At 38.7% G+C, this 24,877-nt stretch overlaps 2 protein-coding genes, 1 long non-coding RNA gene and 1 pseudogene across 9 annotated transcripts; 3 read left to right on the forward strand and 1 right to left on the reverse strand.

Moving 5' to 3' along the window:
• Positions 1-240: 240 nt before the first annotated feature.
• Positions 241-1,237, reverse strand: LOC147927084 (uncharacterized; annotated as a pseudogene).
• Positions 1,238-2,237: 1,000 nt separating this feature from the next.
• LOC147927085 (uncharacterized) lies at positions 2,238-3,363 on the forward strand. Its single transcript, XM_087487294.1, has 5 exons — positions 2,238-2,372; positions 2,461-2,731; positions 2,806-2,917; positions 2,999-3,123; positions 3,233-3,363. The coding sequence occupies exons 1-5, from the start codon at positions 2,238-2,240 to the stop codon at positions 3,361-3,363; spliced, it is 774 nt and encodes a 257-aa protein (XP_087343420.1).
• A 13,504-nt stretch (positions 3,364-16,867) lies between these two features.
• On the forward strand, positions 16,868-18,179 carry LOC147927086 (uncharacterized). The gene is made up of 6 exons (XM_087487295.1): positions 16,868-17,002; positions 17,089-17,353; positions 17,558-17,633; positions 17,704-17,858; positions 17,938-18,022; positions 18,110-18,179. Exons 1-6 carry the CDS (start codon positions 16,868-16,870, stop codon positions 18,177-18,179), a joined length of 786 nt encoding a protein of 261 aa, XP_087343421.1.
• Positions 18,180-22,676: 4,497 nt separating this feature from the next.
• LOC104747331 (uncharacterized) lies at positions 22,677-24,525 on the forward strand. Of its 7 annotated transcripts, XR_015582609.1 has the most exons (6): positions 22,694-22,827; positions 23,001-23,129; positions 23,414-23,502; positions 23,625-23,702; positions 24,059-24,223; positions 24,306-24,525. It is a non-coding gene; the product is annotated as an uncharacterized LOC104747331 (long non-coding RNA). The 7 variants fall into 7 exon arrangements; XR_015582606.1 differs by lacking the exon at positions 23,625-23,702; XR_015582611.1 differs by lacking the exon at positions 23,001-23,129 and having other exon boundaries at positions 22,695-22,827.
• Positions 24,526-24,877: the final 352 nt, after the last annotated feature.

Genomic DNA, 24,877 nt, shown 5'->3' on the forward strand with positions numbered 1-24,877 from the left:
TACCTTTCTCTTCGGGACGTGTCTGTTTTGGACACCTATCATCACCTCCCATCCATATTGCCTCATCCCATTTGTGGCCTGCTTTAATAAGATTTTCAATGTTGTCAACTTGATGGTCTTCCTCTTCGTCACGCCTCGCCAATTCTCGACTATCACAATGATCCCCACTACCAACCATCCGTCTAATAACCACCTATAATATGATTACAAAAATATATACATTTTACGGAACTTATAGATTCAGGTCGTTAACGTATTATATCTGATAGACAAGGGATAAGTACATACCTCTTTAGCAGCCTCGCATGCGAAGATGTCTGCTGTCTTGATTGGCCGCAATTTAGCCAGATTGTGGATCGATCTTTGATTAAACGCCTGATCTTGAACGTCAGATGGTACTAATCTTGCAATTACAGGGACAGATTGGAAAGCCAGCAGCTGGAGTGCTAGAGGAAATCCATGAACAGCAACTGATTGTTGCTTGAAAGTTTTTACTAAGCTGTCTACGTCTGCTGGACATTTAAATCCTGTTATAGTCTCCAGCGTCCGTTCAAATGACAACCTTCCCCATGGATATTTAAAAAAAAAAATCAATATTCTTGGTCATCTCCACTGTCTTCGGATCTGGTTTTACTGGTTGCGTGGCGCATGTTAGAACTCCATCAACTATTATAATCAGCGCTAAAGCTAGTTTCTGCCACGATTCCATTTCCTCAGTCTCCAACCTTTTTACCAACTCGGAGATCGTTGGTTCCATGTTTTCCCGGAATAGAACCTCCCAAACAGTCTTACATCCTTTATCCGTTTTTGTAGCTCTTTCCACATCTCTCTTTTTAGGATAATTCCCACATTCGAGCCCTGTCAACTCTGCAAATTCCTGTAAACCAAACTTGATTGGATTGCCACCAAACACAATCCACATCTCATGCCGCTTTTTGGTCACCAATTGACGGCAAACAAATCCATGAACAAGTTTACCGGAGAACGAGATCTTGTTAGCAGGGATACGAAAAAGCTGCCCAAATGGAGACTCTAACAAGTTTTCCATTTCCTTTGTTCCACTCAGCACCCTCGATATTGTAGAAAGATATTCCGGTTTTGAATACGCATTTATCTTCGTTTTGAGAGGGTAACGGTCAAGAGCAAATAACCTCCTCGGTAGATCCAAGCTCAATTGAGGAACGATCTCTACAGCCTCGGGATCCATCCTATCACCACGAAGTAACCCTAATACCATATTAATATGTACGTACACTAAACCAATTAACCCTAATACCAATGTCTACCAAAGTTCACTTCTGTTGATGATTAGGGTTATTTAGCCTCTGCCCGCCGCAAATACAAAACTATTCATTGATTTCACATCCTGGGCTACTCAAATCGATACTTAATTGTATTTGCTATATACTCTTCCAACGTAATATAGAATTTGGGGGAACAATCCCTCTTCCAATTTAAAGTAGGAAGTCAAGACAAACACTTACCTTCTGATTCAACACCGGTGATGATAGAGGGATCGAAACTACTCGCCTTTTTCTGATTTCACCCGACCTCTGTAATCTCTTCTTCCTTAAATGTTCCGTCGCCGACTTGTAGGGAGTGTCGTTTTGTAGTACTTATCCCAGATCTAAACACCTTGATTCAAGAAATTGGGAAGTAAAACAACCCTATCGGACAGAAGATTCCGCCGTCGCAGCTGAGGCGTCAGTTTTCCGTCTATTAGCAAGAAAGAAGATTTTGCCTCTACTACTAAACTATTTAAAAATATTTTTTTTTATACACAGTGCAATGGCTGAGCTTGTCTTTAATTATTTTTATTCATAATATACTGTTTTTCAACGTTATTGGTTCATTTGCACTATATATCAGCCTTTATCTGTCAGTTTATACCAGATGAGATCTATTCCTTGATGTTTTATAAAGTTTTACATTGAATTGGTTTGTTAAATGAACCAATATATTTTCCGGCTATATATAACGTCGACTATAGGGTCATAATTAAGTGGTGCGTGCGATGTATCGTCTTCGCTTAACCGGCTGTTACACGTGTTAATTATCTAAATGCTATGTATCTGTCTGGATTGCAGTCACGACGTTTGAAAAACCACAATATGATACATCCGTTTGTGTTTCTTCGCGATTATATAAGAAGACAAATACACACCCGGTGAAGTATGTATTCGTCTCTCAAAAACCAAAATATCACATCACTAAGTAAACATAAGTGCAACAAAGTCATGGTGCATTTCGACAGGCTATCCGATCTCCAGACGTGGCGTTCTGATTGGAAGGTTTCTGTTAAGATCATCCGCAAGTGGAGAAAGAGAGAAGCGAACATCGTCACCTTCGAAATGGTTGTTTCGGATGTGTTCGTAAGTGACTCGTCTCATCATCATATTATATGCACTTAATATTAAATGATTCATGTAGATCATGGTTGAACTTTTTTCGTATTCTTAGGGCGATAAGATGCAGGCAACAATCACCAAGGACCTATTGCCCCAGTTCTCTGCGGGGATTGAGGAGGGTTTGTGGAAAACCTTCTCTAATTTCGTCGTCACTGACGACACATCCGCTGTGAAGGTCGTGGCTTCCAACTACCGGATCATATTCACTGCTAGGACGGTTGTGGACAACATTCGTTGCTTGTCGACCAATCACTACATCGACTACGTCCCCTTCGACCAAATTTATGAACGATGGCCTCCTTGGACCCAGAACTGCTGCTTAGGTAACGTTGCATTGTGTTGTTACGTTTTTTAATATCAAATCCAATACCATAATTCTAATGAAATGAAACCATAGAGACGATGGGGCAAGTAACTCACGTCGAACAAAGAATATTGGTGGACGATCCAACTGCTCCACGTTTTGCCGAGAGGACCCGGTTGAAACGGTTTTCATTGACGAATCTCGAGTGAGTCGTTTTGGCGATTATTAGCTTTCACACACTTTAAAGATATACCGTCCTATTAACGTAAGGTGTCTCTTTGGGTAGGGGTCATCACTTGCAATGTGTGGCTTATGATGAAATGGTCGATGATTTCGCCCGCAATTTTTGGCTATGCGGAGGCAAACCAGTTGTAGTCTTGCGATTCTGGAGGCCCAAGTTTAAGGATGGAGGTACGGATTAGGCAAACGTATTTAAAATAATTCAATCACCTTTTCAATATAAGATTACTTCATAATACTAATTTTGGTTACCCTTTTTCCTTATTTTTCCACATCGCAGGAGGGATGGAAGTGGTTAGTCAACCGGGTGTTTCTAAAGTGATATTTGAACCACCCTTCCCTGAGGTTAGAGATTTCAAACTCCGGTTGGAATACTTCGACCAGCGCGAGCGGAGTGAAGACGATTCGTAGCCTATGTTTCCATTTGTCAATGTTGCTTACATTATAAACTTCTAAACCACGTTGCTGAACTCTTTATATTATCTTTATTACCTACATCCAAACAATCTATCTAACGTGGATAGGAATATTTTGATGTAAAATGTTTGTGTGTAATACGCATGGTTAATTATATATATTTATTTTAAATTGGTAAGCATCTTCCTAATACTGCCAACCTTTAATGTTAGACGTATGTGTACAAACATGTACAAATGTTTATGTTTAATTGGAAGGGTTTGGTCGATAATATTAACACGACAAGGTTCCAAACAGTCTTTTTTTTTAGACGACAAAATATGTAACTAAACCAAATATAACATTTATAACTTGATTTCAAACAATTAACCCACAACCCAAAAACTACTCTAAGAAAACGACAAAACTACATTAAGAAATAGGTCATTGTTGCTACTATAAACAAAGTCGCAACAAACACATTGGTCAGTTTTAATTTCATAATTAATCCATCACTCTTGTACGCAATCAACGTCTTCATCCTTTCCAACTCCATCTGATTTTCCTTGTGCATATTTAAGATGTTAGCAATGTCCTCTTTTTGTGCCTGAAGCGCTTCACGCAAATTCAAACTAGTTAACTTTAGAATATCTTCCTTCACTGTTTTCAGTTCCTCCATCATAGCTTCATCCCACCATTTAAAAATGTGATAGTCCCCATCCTGCATTAATTTAAAAATATTTTTTTACACGAAAGTTAAATTATGCAAATAAATCTGATCTTTAATCAACCTCGGCGAAACTGTAAATCACTTACCTCTCTATTTCTACAAGTGTAGTGAAGCCTCCCTGGGTTTGTCCTTGTAAAAGAAGGTTGTAGGTTTGGCGTTTCACCACAGTAACAAACAGCCGGGATCCCATACTCCGCATCGTCATACTCGACTGGACTCGTGTTTGGCAAAGCAGACATTAAGAACGAAACTGATAACGTAATTGAAGGAGTGAAAATAAAGAAAAGAGGAACTTTAAACTATTATCCGAATATCCAACTCTCAAAATCTAATCCAACATCTACGGCAGCGGCTCTCTCTGTTTCCCCCAAATCAGTTCAATGAACCCTAATTTCCCTGAATCTTATAATATATCTATTATATTCGGTTGGCCTTTTATAGAACTTTCTGTATTGTGTCGTTTTTTGTATTGAAAAACAACATGAAGTTTTCCAAGTTGTGTCGTTTTCCAATAGTTGCGAACGGCGTCGTAAGCTTGATACAGTGCCGATATACCAAGGGCTTTATGCTACAGATTGTTTTACCGATTATAGGGGATTCAATATCAAAAATGGTGCGGTGGTACAGTGGTAGGATTGGCCATGAGTGTCCTTCAGTGTCACGAGTTCGAGGCCTTGTAAAGCTGTACTTTTTTTTTTTCTTATGTTTGTTAATGGTAAAAATATGTTTGGGCGGCAGTGTTGATATTTGTTGGTGTGTTTGCCCAGTGAAACTAAGTACACGTCGTCTTCACTGCACTGTTGATATTTATTTAGGAATATAAGGAGCAATACGACATCTACTAGACATTTTCAGATTAAAACGAGCAAAACGCCCAAAACGACAACGATTGTCATCCACGTTAATTAACATCTTCATTACATAGTAATTTAATTATCTAATGAAACATACGTGGGGAGATGAAACGCAACACAGAAGGGAACCGACGATACACCTAGAGGATTTCACAAATAGATTTGGCCACCCACCACACTCCGCAATTTACACAGATGATGTCATAATAACGTGTGTCGGTCGATAACCTGCCCCATCTCAAACAACTACTCATGGCACAGTCCGGGAAAGGGATCAACGAACTGGATGGATATACAAAAGAATCTTTGTACGTGTTTTTACGCGCCGTCTTAAACATACTCAACCGTTGGAACAGATCTTCCCCGATAAGTCGTACTCCCTCTGATTGGAGTGGATAGTGATGTGCATCAAATTGGTGAAGAAAACGAACCGCCATCTGCTCGTCCCCATATAACATAGAGAAAATTCCACATGCAAGAGTGGACTCGGCATCTTCGGGGACGTTGTTTTTTAGTAGTGCGATACCGCCCTGAATGTCTCGCACCTCGGCAACGATCCGTAGGCCCTCGTTGTAGATTGCTATGCTGTTCCCTGCTTTCAAGCATTTTTCGAAAATACGCCTGTGAATCCCTTCTTCCTGGTGTTCACCATTTGGATTCCTTGTCGTTTGGAATGAAGAAGGATGTTCACAGATGTGGTAGATGCTGGCAACCTTCAGAACTTCTGGGGCAAGCACCGCATCCACTCCTCGCCGACCAGCCTTTAATAATGGGCCAAGGCGCCAGAACCCATCAATTACGAGATGCTTGGCTATTTTTATCAACATCTTTTCTGGCAGATCAATCTTCTTACGGCTAGCAGACGCCATTTTTTGGGAGTTCAGTAAACTAATAGCAATATGTGCAGAACCAAATAGACGGAAACTGCCGCCTGCCCACTAATATAACCTACGATGTGAGAGGTGGTTGGGGAGTTTGGCGAAAATCCTGGAAATTTATACTACTTTCTTTATGACGTCATTTTAAATTACCCTTTTGTTAACTACTTAATTACGAAGGAACCCATTTTAGGTTTATGAGCTCTCATGCACGCCTACTCGATTATAATTACTAAAACATATAAGTAGTGCGAACCACGTGTCACTTTCGTGTTATCGGATTTCAAATTCATTATATTCGTATTCGTTAAATATCGGCTGTAACTCAACCATCAGCTAACCCTAAGCCTAGAATATGACATTTGTAGGTTCTCTGATGTGACAACTTCGAAGAGAGTCGTATTTATTGTTGCTTTAGATATGATAGTTTTCTCATCATTATGTTTATTTGATGTGTATCCAGTTACGTAATTATCATCACTTCCTCTCAAGTAGATCAATCCAGAGGGTTGCTATTCACTAGTATTGATTGTAAGATTATTTAAGCTTCTGTACGTAGACGACTATCACAATATATTATGACTTCCAACGTACATCAACTATGGTGTGGGGAATAAATTATCTTTCTGATAAGACAATACAAACATTCGTCTTATTATTAGGAGATAGTACAAGCATTCCGTCATTTCTTTTACTTTATTTAATGTCCAAAAAGAAATAAACATTTACTAATATTTTTGTGAAATAGCTACTAATAATAACAATTTTAATATTCAAAACTCTCCCTATTATTTTCTATCTCAATTTCAACAATTATTCGAATATTAAATAAATAGGATAGAGTCGTTTTAATAATAAAACCATTGTACATATTCTCACGAAATTAAACCAATATTTGAAATAGAAAACAACATTTGATTTCTATTTCTCGTTTGTTTTTCATTCCTCATTCCGCGGACAGTCTGACGAACGTCCGTGCAGATTCTGTATGGGTTCCGGAGCTTTCTGCTTCCTGGGCAATTGTTTCAATTGTTGTCCCATCGTGTCCCATCACATTGTTAATGTAGTGGTTTGCAGCAAACTCACTTCTATAAGTTTAAAAAATTAAATGTACATGTGAGAGTCTGAACAGATAAGAACACATACGCTTTCATACCAATTATTAATATAATATCAATTTACATCTCCTTGTGATGGCCAAGTCCTTCGAAATCTGCTCGAATGAAGAATTTAGAAGACGCTTCGGTGTGTACAAGACATGGTACGCCTACACACAATTACATAATTGAGTTGCTAGACAAATTACATGTACTTGCTTCTATCATAATATCAATTTCATCTGACGTACCTTCATAACTCCCAACCTTAAAGAACCGGAAGACACAAAACATTGGCTCGGATTTGTGGAGAACATGACATCCCTTTGATTCCCAATCAGAGAGGAATTGATGGGCATAGAAGTCTGTGAGACGACATTTGACACTTTCATTCCTGCATTAACGCACAGTTGCTTTCAAATTTAAACCTATGAAGTTCCAATATATATATGTATATTACTATGTCTATAGCATAATAGGTACTTAACCTGCCATTCAGGAGAGTGAAGACAACTTCAATACACCTGCCATCGTAACTTCTTCTTATGACGTCCACATTTACGATGCACCCACAAACATCTAAGGGGGGGAAAATAAAATGGGGATGTAACGTTTATTTTGTACTTTTGCAAATGATACACTTAAAAGTAACGTCCTCAACTGACCAAACGACCACTAAATGAATCTCAGCAACCATCGCAAGTTCATAATTCCACGGACATTAATATATACATATTAAAGAAATTATAGATAAAACATACCGAAAGAAACGGGATGAGTAACTCTGCCACGAGTTATATCATCGATATCCTCGAAGCGGAAGTAATTTTTGTGATTCAAAGGTTGGATCACATCCATGGTTGACTCATGCGTAAACTTGATTTGGTATGGGTGATGAGTATTCCTCTCCTTGAGAGTTGGATTGATTAATTTAAACTCCCGAATATCGTACCAGGAACCGATTTCAGGGTTTGGCGGGATATTTGGGTATTCACCCTGTAGAAACGCCACTTTGATTGTGGAACCCTTCATAACATATAAATTGTTATACATCAAAAACTGTTGGATTTAGCGAATTAAGAAAGACTTGTTCAACTAACTTCTTCGTCCACAAGGAGGAGAACTCGTTTTATAAAGCATTCGTGAATCGACCAAGCGTTCAACACCTTGGTGTGGATACACCAACACCAATTCCTTCTCTCACGGTCCAGTTCAGCAATACGATCGGTTCTGAAGCTCATGGTGATCTCAGATTTTGGATATCTCTTACTTTAAACTGTGTTAGGATTTGACGAAGGTTGAGAGCAATTTAAATATTTACGGAGAGCGAAATCTCGAAACGGCGCGGCCTTTCAACTTTCCATGGTGTCCGTTTAATAAGACCCTAAATGTACGTACCTTCCCAATGTAGTATACGTACATATGTATAGTTTGTATATTTACAAGACTAACAAATAACTGGGAATCATAAATTAATAACGAGATCCCGACCAAAACGAAAGAGGATATCGCTAAGCCCACACCTTAACCATTAAACTCATAAATGTTAACAAGCATCGATAGACCAAAATTATGTTTCCCTCAATTCAAAACCCTGTACCATAATTGTGATAAACACTTCAAGAGATGGTTTAATCGGGCTTGTTTTAAATAATATTCGGTTATTAGCGGTTTCAGATTTACAAGCAGAGTAAAGGTAGATCAAATATTTAGCTTTTCTAGATTAAGGGTGAAGAGCATAATAAAAAGGTATACAATTTATGCATGTCTTTCTCATGCATTAACCACAAAAAGACAAATAAACTGCAGTTAAAAATAATATCTAACTTGAACAGCCACATATTTGATTTATAAAGTTAGAGAACTCGTGTAATTTTATTTGTAAAATATGCTAGTACGGAAACTTGTCTTTTTCTACAAACCGGATTTGAGACAAATTATATACGAACTACACAACTTTCCAATTTGACGTCCGGAACAGCCAATAGCTATAGCATTAAATGCGACAAGTACATGCAGGGATTTGACATCTTCTTTTGTGTAAAATCTTTCTTACTTATATTTTGAAATGACTATTATCTCATCATAGTGTTTACTGATCACTTTTTAAGCAAGTAATAATTATAAACTTTGCCCAACGAGTACAGTATATATTTTTGGTTACCGAGACGACGAGAGAAAAACCTTTATCGTGTGAACCAGTATGATGTTGCGTAAGCATTACGTACACCTTTTCCCAACTAATTACTCTGTGTAACTTATTCTTCAATACGCATTGTGCTAAAAGGCCACGCAGAGTAATTATATTGTACAGTTTATATACAAATTTCACAACCTACCTCCTTTATTGTTGAAGCATATATAATAGCTCCGATAACGAAATCTCAAAAAAAAAGAAAAAATGTCGAAAGCACACAATAAGCTCCCATATCTCCCTGATGATATTTTACTCGAAATCTTTAGGCTTCTCGCAGTAGATGGGCTGTCGCACCTTGCTCCAATTTTGAAGTCGGGTCGGCGAGGACTGAAGACGGTGCTCGACCCCTATGTTCTAAAGGATGCAAACATCTACAACATCTGTTGGGATCCGTTATTGATCCAAACGTCAGACGACCCAAATGGTGGCCCTCAAGATAAAGGGATTCATAGGCGTATATTCAAAAAATGCTTCAAAGCTGGAAACGAAGTTGCAATCTACTACGAGGGCCTCCGGATTGTTGCGGAGGAGAGAGACATCAAGCGAGGCATTTCTGTTCTATCTCGTAACGTTCCCGCAGACGCTGAGGCAACACTGGCATGTGGTATATTTTCTATTTTATATGGAAGCGAACAGATGGCGGTTCATTTTCTTCACTTATTTGATGCACATCACTTTCCTCTCAAATCGCATGGGGTCAGCTTTGTAGGCAAGTCTGTGTTTCGCCTGTTGTTTACATACCAGGTGGCAATTCAAAACACGTACAAGGATACATTCGTCTATCCATCTACTCACCTCATCCCTAACCCAGACTGTGCCGCCATTTGTTGTATCCAATCCGGTTTCTTCTCTATAAACTTTCGAGATTACGACATATTGTGTACTAATTGCGGACTTTGGTGGTTGGCGAAATCTATATGTGAAATCCTTTAGTTCTATAATCTCCAATGGCTGCTCTTTAAAGTTTTTTTTTTTTTGTTTTAATGTGCTGTTGTATACGTCTGGTACGTACATGTGAACTTATATGAGCGGTGGTACGTACATCGATAATTTGTAGGGTATGTTATTAAATAAAACAAGATGATATGAACGGGACTAGTCCATGTGTACGTACACGTCACACACAATAGAACTAGTTTGGAACCGTGTACAACTATGTATTTATGTACGATGTCCTGTTACGTTGTACGTACACAAATACATAGGTGTGGCACCGTGTACGATGGCGGGATAACACTAAATAGAATACATACGTTGATTATAAAATAAACTCCGGCATACACCGGATAACGGTTCGAGGTTCCAAAAAGAAAAAAACAACCATCAAGTACATAATATTTATACATTAACCTAGTTGAAAACGTCATCACTAAGGTTAATCCGCAAAAAAAAATAAAAACATGAAAATAGGATCTTAAAAGAACGGGCGCAACTCCTGTGCATACCAGTAGAAAAAACAGGACTTACACCCGGTGAGGTAGCTACTGCAAGTACACCTACGGCGGTGGAGGAGAGAAGGCGACGATCTCACTTCAAAAAGGGGACCACCGAGATGGAGGTTCGCAACATGGTACATAACCAGGCCAGCGACTTCAACGGCGGTGTTCATGTGAGGGACAATGAACCAGAAAATATTGCCAAACGCCTCGGCCTCCGTCACTTGGCCGGTAAACGTTGCAAACAGCACATAAGCAAAATTCGCATACGGATCCGTTGGTGCAAAATAGCATAGCTTTGCCATACCTTCAGCAAAGGTGGGGGAGTTTGAAGCTAGCCTGACGCCCTCAAGATAGTTCGCTAAGATGTGGCCCCTGTATAGGAGAAGCTCAAAGTAGGGCCTGAACTTAGACTCCATAGTGATGAACTGTGGCCACGTGATGAACGGACGAAGTTGAACAGTTTGGAGGTCGACAGTGTTCAGCGCCTCGACCAATACGGGGATAGGAGTGACAGATACGGGAATAAAATTGACAAGGAGGCTTGTAGGGTTTGGCAGCTTGATGGCCAGGAATATCTCGTTCGGAGGGGTGTTCATTGTTTTTGTTTTTGTTTTTTATTTTGTTGGAGACGATATGGGCTGTGGATGGTATTTGCTGTGTGTAGGGAATAAAACATCTTCTTACGTACACACATCTATATATAGTGAGAACAGTGGTAATTTTATTTTTACTATAACAGGTAATTAATTCGATGGTATTTAACAGTAAAATGTACTGATTGTATAGGAATATATTTAATAAAAATGTAATGATTCAATTATGTTTCTTAGCCACGCCAAAAGTATTCAACAAGCTATGTTGGTTCTTTGGTACTCGTGTACGTATATAAGTAAAATTACATAACTGATATTTGACATCTACAACCCTGCAAGTCATATGGATTAAAATTCACTTATATGGACGTCAAATCAGTTGGCCATTGCATTAAAAATAGCAACATGTCATTGCATTAAATACGACTACTATTAGATACAAACACATTGTTAATTTCCCTATATTATATATTAAATATAGTGGTTTCAATTTTAAGTATGAAAGGGTAATATTCAATTCGAGCTACACGTGCATGTAACTGTTGATGTAGGTCTTAGCCATGTATCGTACAGAATAAGATATTCGATAAACTATTAGTTTTACTAAAACTAATAGCCAGTTATCACATCTAACAAAGTTCGTGGTTACCTTTATTAGCTTGACTTATTCTGCAAAGGTGCATCGCTGACAAAATACTTCGTTTAATATTAAAATTAGAATTGATAGGAGATAGGGTGTACACGGAAACGAGGAAATGCAAACATGTTTCGTTATAAAACTACCAAAGCATTTGACTAATTCGGCGAGCGCACCACCAGATTGTGCATTTCCTGCAACGATGCTTGTAAGGGCCTACCATATTGAGTACGTCTTCCTTCCTCATTGAGAGCGCGCATTTTAGTGCGCACGAAGGAGTTGTTATTTCCCCATCATCAGGGTAGTCAAAAAACACACCATAAGTTGTATTGTGTGGTGCTCCATAGTGAATAAGCTCAGTGATGAGTTCTTCACACATATCTCCAACCTCTTCGGAGTCAAGTGGGTAGTGTTTTATAGAAAACAGCTGAAGCAAATGACCCGCCTGGACTCCGGACCCTTTACAGATGCACAACATGGCAGACGCAAGAGTAGCGTCGGCATGTGTTGGTACGTTACGCAGGAGTAAATTTACGGCCCCTTCAATGTCCCCATCTTTTGTTGCAAGACGAAGGCCTTCATAATATATGGCCGTTAGATTATCCGCATCAAGGCACCTTTCAAAAAACTTCCGGTGTCGACCACCAAACATGATATCATCGGGGTCACTGCACATGTTGAAGATGTTTGCCTCTTTCAAGACGTCGCGACGGTAAACTATAGTTTTGCCTCTATTTCCCGAACGTAGGAGTGACTGCATGTACCACCAGTGTTTTGCTGCCATTAGTTTAGCTATTTGCGCCAAAAGATCTTCAGGAAGATTTGGGTTGGTCATATTTGTAGTGAAAGTATTATGTGCACATTGTAATGCAAACGATTTTATAATACAATCGTTTGATATGGTTGGGGAAGTATTTGGTATGGATATAAATGATACTTGATATAACTGCGTGACAAGATGGCGAGGTAATATCAAACCACTAATTATTAAGAGTTTATAAACATCCACTAACAATATAGATGGAGTGTCGTTTTGAGAATCTTAATGGGCCGGTTGGAATATTTTAGGCCTCTTTACATCATAACCATATATAATCCCCCACATCCCCTATTAGTATACACGTGTCATAACCATATTACGGATTTGAAGTCTACTACTATAATCTACTATCTCAATCTCGATTATTCACTACCCGCTCAGCTTAACGTCTATTGTCAGACATGACACCAGTTGGCAACTACGATGTGACAATTGATACCCGCAAAAGTCTTATATGGGAAGACGTAGAAGAGTTGTTTAACAAGTAAGTAGAGGGATGTGACTTATATCTCATCGATGTGTCTTGATGAGTATGTTTAACATGATGTGTTTGTAATCATTACTAAGTTACGAAATCTGGTCACAGTGTGAACTAAGGGTGTGAACAAATAATATATTCACACATGGTTCGTATGGAACAATGATTACTACGTATTTAGGCTATAGTTTGACCTCTCTCTATGTCGAATTATGTGCGGATTTGTAACTTGTATTAGTATTAAACAAAAAAGAAAAATCAAATTATTGCTTTGTTCAGTGCGGAATTTATGAAACCGCTAGGTAAATGGTAGTTGGGTAAAGTATATGCGGTTCATGGGCTCCAAGTATATGCGGTTCACGTGTTAACTGTTTTGGAAACCGCAACAGTAATTTTGCTTTTCCAAAAAAAACTAAAACTACAGAATATGTCTTGATTGGTAACATCACGCGGATTTAAAAAAAAAAAAAAAGCTTAAAAGGCGCACTTTTGCATGTCGCCGTTCATTGCCATAATTATTAAAAACCCTGCAACTCCAAACTAGAACTTTCTCTTTATTTAGAGTACCCTCCACAAGTTGCAACACATACGAAACATTGTTTTAGAAAATTCAAGTGAAAATGACGACTGCAACTCAAAAAATGCCTGATATACCCGATGAAATATTGATTAAAATCCTCGGCTTTCTCGCAGTTGATGGTTTGGAGTACCTCGCTCCAATACTGAAGGCAGGTCATCGAGGTGTAGAAACGGCGCTCTCTCCCCAAGTTTTAAAGGATGCTAACATCTTCACCTTATGCTGGGATCCGACGATGTTTCAAGCACCACATCACCCAAATGGTAGAGTCCAAAATGAAGGGATCCACAGGCGTATCTTCAATAAATGCCTAGATGCTAGCAACAAACAGGCAATTTTTTTCGAAGGTTTCCGGGTTGTTGCCGAGGTGGAAGACATTAAGCAAGGTATCGCACTCCTAACTCGTAACGTTCCCGCGGAACCTATAGCGACACTCGCTTGTGGGTTTTTTTCTATGTTAGATGGGAACTGCGAGATGGCTAGACATTTTCTTCAACTGTTTGATTCACATCACTACCCACTTAAATCGGAACGAGCAAGGTTTCTGGCCAAGGGGGTGTTCCGGTTGCTGTGTAGATATCAGACGGCGCGAGTAGACACATACAGGAACACATTCGTCTATCCTATTGCTCCCTTTATCCCTTCTCCGGAATGTGGTCGATTGTGTTTATTGAAGCATGGTTTCAAAAACAAATGTTATGAAGATTATGACATTGGCTGCAGAAATTGCGGCCTCTGGTGGTTGGCGAAAGCTATGTCCGAGATCCTGTAGTTACTTTTCTCATAATATGTTTCGCCCTAAACGTAATATGTAACGAATATCATGTTTTCAACGCAGTTCTTATATCTTCTAGAATCCTTCTACGGCAACTAAATCCGTTTACAATGTCTCCCTGTTGTACTACCATTTTGGTTCATGTAACACCTAGGTTGTATCCTTCATAAGAACGCGGAATCTATCGCTATTTAATATGTTGTTTACGAAAACTAAGAGGTTGGGTGCCTAAATCTCGTACCTACCCATTGCAAAACCACTTATATATAATACTAAGACGTACACAACCTGAAAGATATTAGTTTAATAACAACGTTTATAATTTCAGTGTACGTTCAAGAGAATGTACGTTTAGTGTACGTACAATAGTATATACTTTAGGCCTTGTACGTATTAGATTTTGCAATTTGCGTGTTCGTAGAATGGGAAGGAATAGTTCAGGCATTATCTCCCTTTATGCAATTATTGTTTGGGTGAGCAAAACCCCCTTTATGCAAATTAATTATAAATATATCCGCTGACGCAGATTCTTCTATTTCGTATTAGTATATACGTGGCGCCACCATAATAACGGATGTCAAATGCGTTATACACTACATAGACAATTATTTCTCTTAAATTCCGCTAGGCTCTACTTAGGGTAGACATGACAGCAGTAGGTTGGACGAAGTGACAACTCCTACCCCCCAAGTCGTGTTATCTCAGTGTGATGTGATTTATATCTCAGCGAGTTTTAATTAAACAGTAGTAAGTGACGTTTGTCTCGGCGCATTACAACAATAAACGGGTAGGGTGTTAGCTAAATACGTATCTCGTTAGCGTTCTATAAATTATAATTACCAGTCCCACTGAGTGCAACCTAAATTTTGTGTTCTTCAAACACCCTTCTGTACAAGTTGTAGTTCCTACTGAAAAATCACAGCAAGATGGCGTCTGCGTCTCAAAAAATGCCTCATCTACCAGATGAGATGTTGATTATCATCTTCGGGTTTCTCGCAGTTGATGGTTTGAACTACCTAGCTCCAATAGTCAAGGCAGGACCTCGAGGAGTCAAAACAGCGCTTAGGCCTCAAGTTCTCAAGGATGCTAACATCTCCAGCATTACTTGCCATCCTTCTTGGTTCCAAAAATTACATCATCGAAATCGTAGAATAAAAGAGGAAGGGATGCACCGGCGTATCTTTGAAAAATGCCTTGACGCTGGGAACGAAAAGGCAATCTATTACGAAGGTCTCCGGGTTGTTGCCGAGGAAAGCGACATTGAGGGAGGTATTGCACTTCTAACTCGTAACGTACCCGCAAGAGATGATGCCACACTAGCATGTGGATTTTTTTCTATGTTACATGGGAACCTCGACATGGCGGGTCATTATCTTTACCTGTTTTTGGAATACCACTACCAACTAAATACAACTCAAACAAGGATTTTGGGCAGGGAGTTGTTCATGTTGCTGGGTAGATATCAGACGGCGCGAGAAAACACGTACAAGGATACATTCGTCTATCCGATTGCCCCTTTGATCCCTTCTCCGAAATGTGCTCAATTGTGTTTATTGGAGCATGGTCTGTACTCTCTCAACTATCGAGACTATGACATGGTGTGCAACAATTGCGGCCTTTGGTGGTTGGCGAAATCTATATCCGAGATCCTTTAGTTATATTATCTCTTTAGATGTTTCGCCCTAAACATTTCATCTAAATGCCTTCTGTTATAAACGCAGTACTAATATCTACGTCATAGGCTTTACGCGGACTGAATCCGGCCTTTTGTTTCAATGGTTTTTTCTTCTACTTATTTTTAAGCATGTACCACTTGATGTTGTTTCCTTTCCTTTTGTAACTGTTCTATCTTGCAAAAGAACTATACACAATAGATATATCTGCCAATTGTGTATGTACAACAAAGTGTGTGTGGGTACATGGGTCCTTACGTTTGGTACGAGAAATGTATTGTTTTGTTACTACTGTGCATTCGGTTGGTGAAGTCGGGAAGTGTTCACATCCCTATGATTTCAAGGTATCGGGCCTCAATTTTAATAAGCCCATTCGGTATGGATTTGTTGTTTATTTCTTAAACTCAAACAACATTCGGTCAAATTTAATAAGCCCATTCGAACGCACATCAGAAGGCCTCAATTTTTAGACTTTGAGTTGAGGACCCATTTAAAAATTTCAAAAATTACATCAGCCTTACTGAGAAAAACAATTTAAAAGTAAACAATACAATTTCTTTTCGCATTGGGCCTCCAATGTTGTTGGACCGGCAATTAAATTATGGTTTTTTAATATGTAAACTACGAATTAAAGTAAATTTGAAATATAAACCCGAAGAAAAACAAAGAAAGTGAAGAGTCGCGACGTTTTGTTTTATTTAAATAGCATCACCCTGACTCCTTTCCAAACCCAGGGTAGACACGAGTAACAGGATCTTATGAGAAAAAACCATGGAGTTTAGAGTTGATGCCATCGCTGATCTTAGACCAGGAAAAACGAATTGGATTATCCAAGCGAAGGTCTTGAATTCGTGGTATGTTACTGAGTTTTTTTGGAAGCGGGTTCTGCTCCTTGCTGATACACGGGTTAGTCCACTTTGCTTTGTAAAATATTTGCACGAAGTTGTTAACCAACGCAGTGGTCTTCTACACAATTGATATGCAATTTGTAGGGTGACACAATCGAGGTGGCGTTTTTACCAGGGACCTATAAGAAAATGAGGAAGTATATCTATGATGGTGATTGGTATGAAATTAGGAATTTCAAGGTCATCCAGCCAACACTTAGGGAGAGGAATACACATCATCCTTTCCAAATCAAATTTACTGATGAGTCGACGATGGGCCTGCTCTCACCGGTGAATCAAAAACACTACTTCCGTTTCGAAGATTTGGGTGATATATCTCGAGGGAGAATTACCCATCCCATATCATTCGGTACGCTTATCTTCAATTTTCAATTACACAAATCGTTTGAAACAACGTTAAAAAACGTTTGCTAATTGATATATTTGTGATTATCACTAGTTTTTAGGCCTCATACTAAATAAATAGGTTAGTAGACAATTTCATATCAAAATACATAGGTCGTAACATTTAAAGTATGTGTCTACCCCGAATCAGATGTCTGTGGGTGTGTAGTTGGGGTGGAAGACAGAAGATTACTCGAGGGGGCAAATGCGGCCAATGAAGTTGTCCTCACCCTACTGAATGGGAGGTAAAGGATATCTACACTTCAATACATTTACATTTAAAGTTATTTCGTATTCCCGTTCAATATTAACCAGAGAAAATCGTAGGAATGAAACCCTCAAGTGTCGTGCCCTAGATGATTATGCTGCTCGCTTCATAAATGCTTGGGAAGCACTCGGGTGTCATCTTACTTTTACATCCGAACCTGTCTTTTGTATTTTGCGGTTCTGGAAGGTTGGAAGCTACGAAGGTATGTTCGATTTGATAGATCAGATAAGGAAACCAGCCTTGTGAAACCATATACAACTAATTTTGTAAATGTTCTGAAGGTGCTCCTTGCCTCGTCAACACAACCGCCTCTTCGCTGTTCTATATAAAACCAGATTTCGAGGGAATGGAACATCACAAGGAGATGTAAGCTCTTTGTTTTCCTACTAAAAGACCTAATTGTATTTGTTGCTACTATCAAATACGTTAATACACTTTCTATATTTACCGCAGATCTGAAAACGCTGGACGTTACTATATAGAACATATAATGGAGCACGTAGGGGAGAATGCAGTACCTTGAGAATAAAGGAACCATATGGGCGAAAGGGAGAACTCAGGGAGTGTACCATATTTATTTAAAGAACCGGCACAGATCTATGCAATTTATTAACTTTTTTTTCCCCGGTGTGTTTGTACTTTTGAATGAACCCAATGTTACGCTGATTATGGATAATATATGGTTATGTTTTGTCAACAAAATATAAAATTTAGTACTCCGCAATATATGTACGTACATAACAATAGTTATCTACGATAAGTGAACATGTCAACACTATCCAACCATCGAATTATGTCCTCTCTAATGGACCATATAAAGCCCACAAACAGATATATTTCCCTTTAAAAAGCTTCTTATTCAAACAGAAAACCGTTTGCTTGAGATTTCTAAAAAGCCCAAACGAGTAATAGGCCCATTTAGGGCAGCCGGCAACAATTTCTCCAACAATTATAGTTAAACAAAAATGTGGGCTTAGAAATTAAAAAGGGCCATCATAAACATGTTACAAAAAGCTATGTTGGCACTTACGAAAAAAGAGTATTATCCTCATGCCAATTAAAGATAACACGTCTATTGTCGCCCATGCACTACGTATTAGCTGGACATGTTGTACGGTTGTGGCCAACCTGTTGACACTGAGAACAAGCATGCTGTTTGCGGGGCCGCTTCGTCTCCAACGCAACCTCGACAAAAGACTTCCTCCTCGTCATCTTTGGCCTTCCTGGAGGATTCCTAACAAAAGGCGGTTTACATCTGGACAGTGTAATATCAGTAGGAACGATGCAGGATGTATCTATCAGCATTATCGCCTCCGCATACCCACTGCAGAGGCTGTCTCTACGGAAGTATGGATGGTGCTGGTTTATAACTGATACGTTGGCCGTATATGCGGCTGCGATAGCATGTACGCATGGCATCCTCTCTAGATCAAAACGCCTACATGAACACCTCTTATACCTCAGATTGACAACATGCGTTGAGTTACCACCACTTACTTCAAATCGATCTTCATCAATTTCTTGAACCTTTAGACGCCTTGACTGTTCAATACGTGCCTATGAGTAAATCAAAGCGTAAGTTCATATAACCAAAACAACAAAACATATCCACTAACATTTTTCAGGCCTTTCGTTAACATATATATCGATGGATATGTTAATGAATGTCACACCTGTAACAGGTTCTCCACTCCTTTGGTGAGTAAAGTTGGCATTGCGGCAGCTTGTTTTCTCCTTGTAGCAAACCAACGTGTCAACATATTCCGAACAGCTTCTAGTAACTCTACAATGGGATAGGCTCTGGCAGGATTCAGTACTTTGTTTAGCGATTCTGCAATGTTGCTCGTGGTGAAGTTGTACCTATCACCAGGAAAGTGCGCCCTGCTCCACTTGGTTACATCTGCACGAACCAAGTAAGCATGCAGTTGCGGATTCGCTTCTTGAATTTGCTGGAAGATTTATTCGAAATCAACTACACGGTACGCTGCAGCTGCTTTTTTTACCAGCCGGAATGTTTCGCTCCCACTAAATCTCAGGATAATATTCTTGTGAAGATGATAAGTGCAGATTCCTCGACTTGCCAGGGGGTACACTTTAGCGATAGCTTTACCAATAGATTTATGCCGGTCAGATATCAGTGCAAGCTCTTCATCATCAGGAATTACACTACTTAATTGAGTAAAGAACCATTCCCACGACACGTCGTTCTCTGTATCAACAACCGCACACGCCAGAGGGAAAATATTAAAATTCCCATCTTGTGTTGTCGCTATCAGAAGAGTTCCTTTGAATTCACCTTTCAAAAAGGTTCCATCTACAACTACAACTTTCCGCATATACCTGAAACTCTTAATGCATCCAGCAATCGCAATGAAAACATACTTGAATCTGTCTTCTGCATCAACGACCAGTCTAGTAAGGGTCCCCGGATTAGAGGACCTCAGCCTGTATAAATATGCCGGTAATTCAGCGTATCCACTTTCAGGTGTACCCCTAACATACTCTCGCGCCTTTATAAGTGTACGATGTGCCTTCCAGTAGCCAAGCTATTATATGAAAATGGTCAGTAAAAGACATCAGCACTAAACACTATCAACTAGATCGAATTATATATATGTGCAGTGCAGGCCATAGAATCAACTAATTTCTGACAAACTCAACAAACTTAAGCTAGGATCTGTTTGTACACCCTATAAACAAGTACACTCACAGAGCCAACCATAAAACAAACATATTCAAGTATTCCAGTAGCCAACCTGTACACCATATCGTAGGTTGAGCCCATCCCCAACAAGATTTGGCACAACAGAACTTCCCACACCACCAACATAATCCTTGTATAATTGAGCTAGGATTGGTGGTTTAGCATTACGGCTACGGCCATATCGTTCCGTAACAGAGCAAGTATGTTCACGACAATATCTGCGAATATGAAACACCGGCGAATCACCCATGGTTGAAGCCCGTATTCTCCATTTACAACCTTTTACCCAACACTCAACGATTAACAAAACGGGCGTTGAATATCGAGCATTGTAATCATATTTATCTAATACACTCAGCACCCTCAACCTTGCCACCAATGTTTCTTTGCTATCAAACTTATCCCCCATAGCAATATCACCACCTCCGTTTTCTATTTTGCGAACCTCCTTCTCAATTGCATCAGTTGCAGAGTTAGTCTTGCGGGTACGGTTATTTGATTCTGTGTTACACACATTTTCCTCTATACAAGACCCACCCCCAGGTCCGTCGTCCAATGATTCCTCTGCTTCATCCGGGGCGAAGTTGGAGTACAGCAGATAGTCTTCATCCCCTGAACTTGCACCATCGCTGTCGTCACAGTAATCAAATCTACTGTTGTCCTCGTCATCTGCTTCATCTTCATCTAGATCATTTCCTACATTATCTTCACCGTCTTCCTTCCGACTCTCGTACTCATCATCTTTCTCTCCCATTTCCTCTGCCATGCGTACGAAATCATCTACAACGACTTCAGGGGTCTTGGGTGTTGGTTCTGGGGTTTTCGGTTTAACTTCCTCGAACAAGGTTTCACCAGATTTAGCTTCGATCTCAACGCATAGCCGGATGAGTTCACTCCTATGCTGTTTGAGAAAGTTTTGAAACTGCCGACCATTCGAAACAATCACCGGTGGCATATAACATCCGCTTTTTTTATATCTATCTAACATATAGCTCAACTTTATCGCGGAAGTTCTTTCACAGAAACCAAAGTCATCGTACACCATAGCAGTAAAGTCTTCAAACTTTGTTTCTTTTTCGGCAACTATAATCCTGCACCCTTTCCTAGTATCAACATCAAACAACCAGCGCTTTTTGTCTACCCTCCACCTCCCACACGCCAATACGATATCTTGCTCTTCCATGGATGAACCGAGATCAAAGATTAAAGAAACTGAGTAGGAAAAAGACGTTTGCTCCGGCAGACAAACAGAACACGATTGATGAATCTGCTACAAACTTTATTACATGAACACCATAGATCGGAAGAACAGTAAAGGTGTTTAGATCTTCTTCCAATAAGTCTATCGCAACGCTCGACTGTCTTTGCCAGCTCAAACAAATTCGTGTTATTCTGGTAAGACTTTACAGCTGTCAATCTTGCTTACTAAATCTACCACGGACAAGAAGCCTACCACAACACTATGAAAACTATTTCAAAAAACAAACAAAGTATACCAAAAATATCTGTAAGGAGAGAAGGCTGTCGCATAAATCTGTCGCAACATGCCATTAGTCTACCATAAATATCTTCCCACCCTGTTACGTTTGCCGCTACACGCGCTTAAAACAAAAGTCTATCATCAAAGGGAAATTCCTCTACCAACTTAATCTAACGAATCGATTTCATGTACGTCCACCGATAAGTGTACCAACACTACAACTAAGTGTACCATCTACAGTGACCGATAAGTGTACCAAGACTACAACTAAGTGTACCAAAAATATCTGACGTACACCTTTAATCAGTCCACGTGTATAAATCTACCATCAAAAGATCGGTAGACTTAGTCCCAACTTCCAATGTTTTTTTTTTTCTTAATGGCATTAGCCGTAATTATGTTTTTCTCAACACTAGTTTCAGGGGTAGTATAGGTACAAGGTGTTAGTCTAGTCATTACAAACAATTGTATGTTGCTTTTGTAATAAGGAAGCTTTTATGCAATATTCTAGTAACTCACCCTTTTATTAATTTATCGATAAATTAATAATTATTAATTTATCGATAAATTAAAACCTCTATAAGTTAATAAAATTTTATGGTCCCAACCTTATTAATTTGTAGAAGTTTTACTGTAGTAGTAGATCTATTAAGCATAGTTTAGTATTTTAATAAAAACATATAATAAATTAATGGGAAATTACCTAGAATATTACATAAAAGTTGGTTTATTACTAGACTAACACGTTGAGATTTTCGACTTACTCAAATAACACATAAAAGTTTGCAAATTACTTCTATATCTGAGTTATGTGTTTTATTACAGTTTATGCCATTTATAATTAAATTTGGTTGGAAAAAAAAAACTTGAGATTTTATGCTCTTGCTCTTGAGATCTCTTACTTTAAATTGTCTTTGATTTTGGAGAGAAAGAAACACAAAAAACTTGAATGATCGATTACTTTTTTTTGGATTCTCTTAAATTTGGGTAGGCAAAAAACATCAGATTGATTCCTTCTAATTTGATTCACTTTCTCTCTCGAACTCAAACTTTCAGATCTAGTTTTTATTTTATTCTTACTTCGATATTCACTGATCTAACTTAACTCCCTAACTGGATGAGTGAAGTGGCGTAAGTATCAATTGCTGTTTTATTTGTAGATAAGTAACTTGGCAAGCATTTGGTTTCTGTCTCTCTCTCTCTCTCTCTCCATTTTTGCTACGGGTATACTGGAAATGAGATGGAGCGGTGTGGGCATAGATGAATGGTGGAGAAACGAGCAGTTTTGGGTCATTGGTTTCTTTTCCTTTTTTATTCTTTCTTCTTCACTTAAATTAAAATTAAATTTTTGGATGTTTTTGTTTCTCTGCGTTTCACACACAATTCAACAGACCCATCTTCTTCTTCTTAAGATTCTGAATCTTTTATATTGATTGATTGGCTAGCTTCTCTTCGATTTTACAAGTTTTTTGTTTATTCCGAAGCTAGTTGATGAAAAGAATCAAAAAAAAAATTATCTTGATGATGAGGAAGATAAATAATTTTTTCTTTTCTTCCTTGTGTGTGTTTGCAGGATCTGAAGGAAGCTAGGGTTTGATTTATTTATTTTGACAAATTGTAATTCGGATTATTTTTTTTTATGGGCAATCTTTAAAAGAAGAGGTAACATATGTTCTTTTAAGCTTCTCCCTTACAGGAACTTTCTTTTTTTTAGATATGTCTTGTTCTTACAAGATCCTTTTGGATATGTCTTTGAAGTTTGATATGTGGTTTCCGTGTTTCAGAGATTTTGACTAATTTTGTAAGTTACCTAAATATTCAGATGAATTGAATCTTTGACCACGATCAGATCAACCAGTCTGGTTCGTAACTCGTTTTTATCTCCAAATAATAGGCAAAAAGAGTATACAATCTTCATCAAATATGTAAACTTTAATACTCTAGGATTTATCTCTTTAGACTTGATTGACTATGTAGAGATTAACAACTCAAATCCCTAGCGTTATCATCTGCGTGTGATTAAGATTCAATCAACTTTTACTGGCTACTTAGTATTTGTAATATATCCGGACTTTGATCAGTGTTCTGAACCATAGTTTCCTCAAAACATCTCACTTTCTCAGCTTTGTCTCTAGTTGGATTGTTATATGTATTACTTAGGATAGTTTAGTCTAAGTAGGTCTCTCCGTCTCTGCTCATTAGTTTCATTTGTCTGCAGGTTTCTTACTCAAAAGTTGAATACTTTACACTATTTATATACACACACTAAAAAAGATGTTGGGAGGCAACAATAAGAACCATGTGCCGCAGGTTCTAATGAACGATAGCCAGTTTCAGTACCAGACGAACACATCGTTGAATCAGCTTCACTTGCTCGGGACGAGTAAGTTTTGTGATCTCTGTTCATATTTTGGTTCAAATGTTGTTAGAACTTTACAGAGTTTCTCTTTTGTATGTGGTTGCAGTGAGAGCTGGTTGTACTATTGATCTTGTAAATATTTTGCTAATGATAACCTTGCTCCGATGATTCGACTGTTGAGATGGGCGTTTTGAGCAATGTTTCTATTCTCCTCTTTATTTTTCTTCTTTGGTGTGTAAAGATTGTTGTTTGTAATGAGTTACGGTGTCAATATCAATGAATGAACGCAAGCCTAGTGTTTGTAGGTGATGTTTCGAGGGAACATACATACACAGCGTTAGCGTTTGTCCTTAGTTATATTAGGGATCAATAGATTGTAATACGATTCAACCGGATTCCATACCATATCAAGAAAGATGAACATCAACAGTCATTGTTATGAAACCAAAACATTTATTTAACAATAGAGTATCAGAAAAACTGACTCAGACGATTCCCACATGAGCTTGTAAAGAAAATTATAGGCTTCAACACAAGACTTCAAACTAGAGCAGTTGTTGTCGAAACGGAGAGTGACTTGATGCTTCAGAATCTGTGCTCAAGCTTCTCCTATTCCTTGAAGTACTAAGCATACCTGCATGTTACAAATTAGGTACTTAGTAATGTTAAGATCGAACG

Source organism: Camelina sativa, chromosome 15 (genome assembly GCF_030686135.1).
Source record: "Camelina sativa cultivar CO46 ecotype springtype chromosome 15, ASM3068613v1".
NCBI classification, from domain to species: domain Eukaryota; kingdom Viridiplantae; phylum Streptophyta; class Magnoliopsida; order Brassicales; family Brassicaceae; genus Camelina; species Camelina sativa.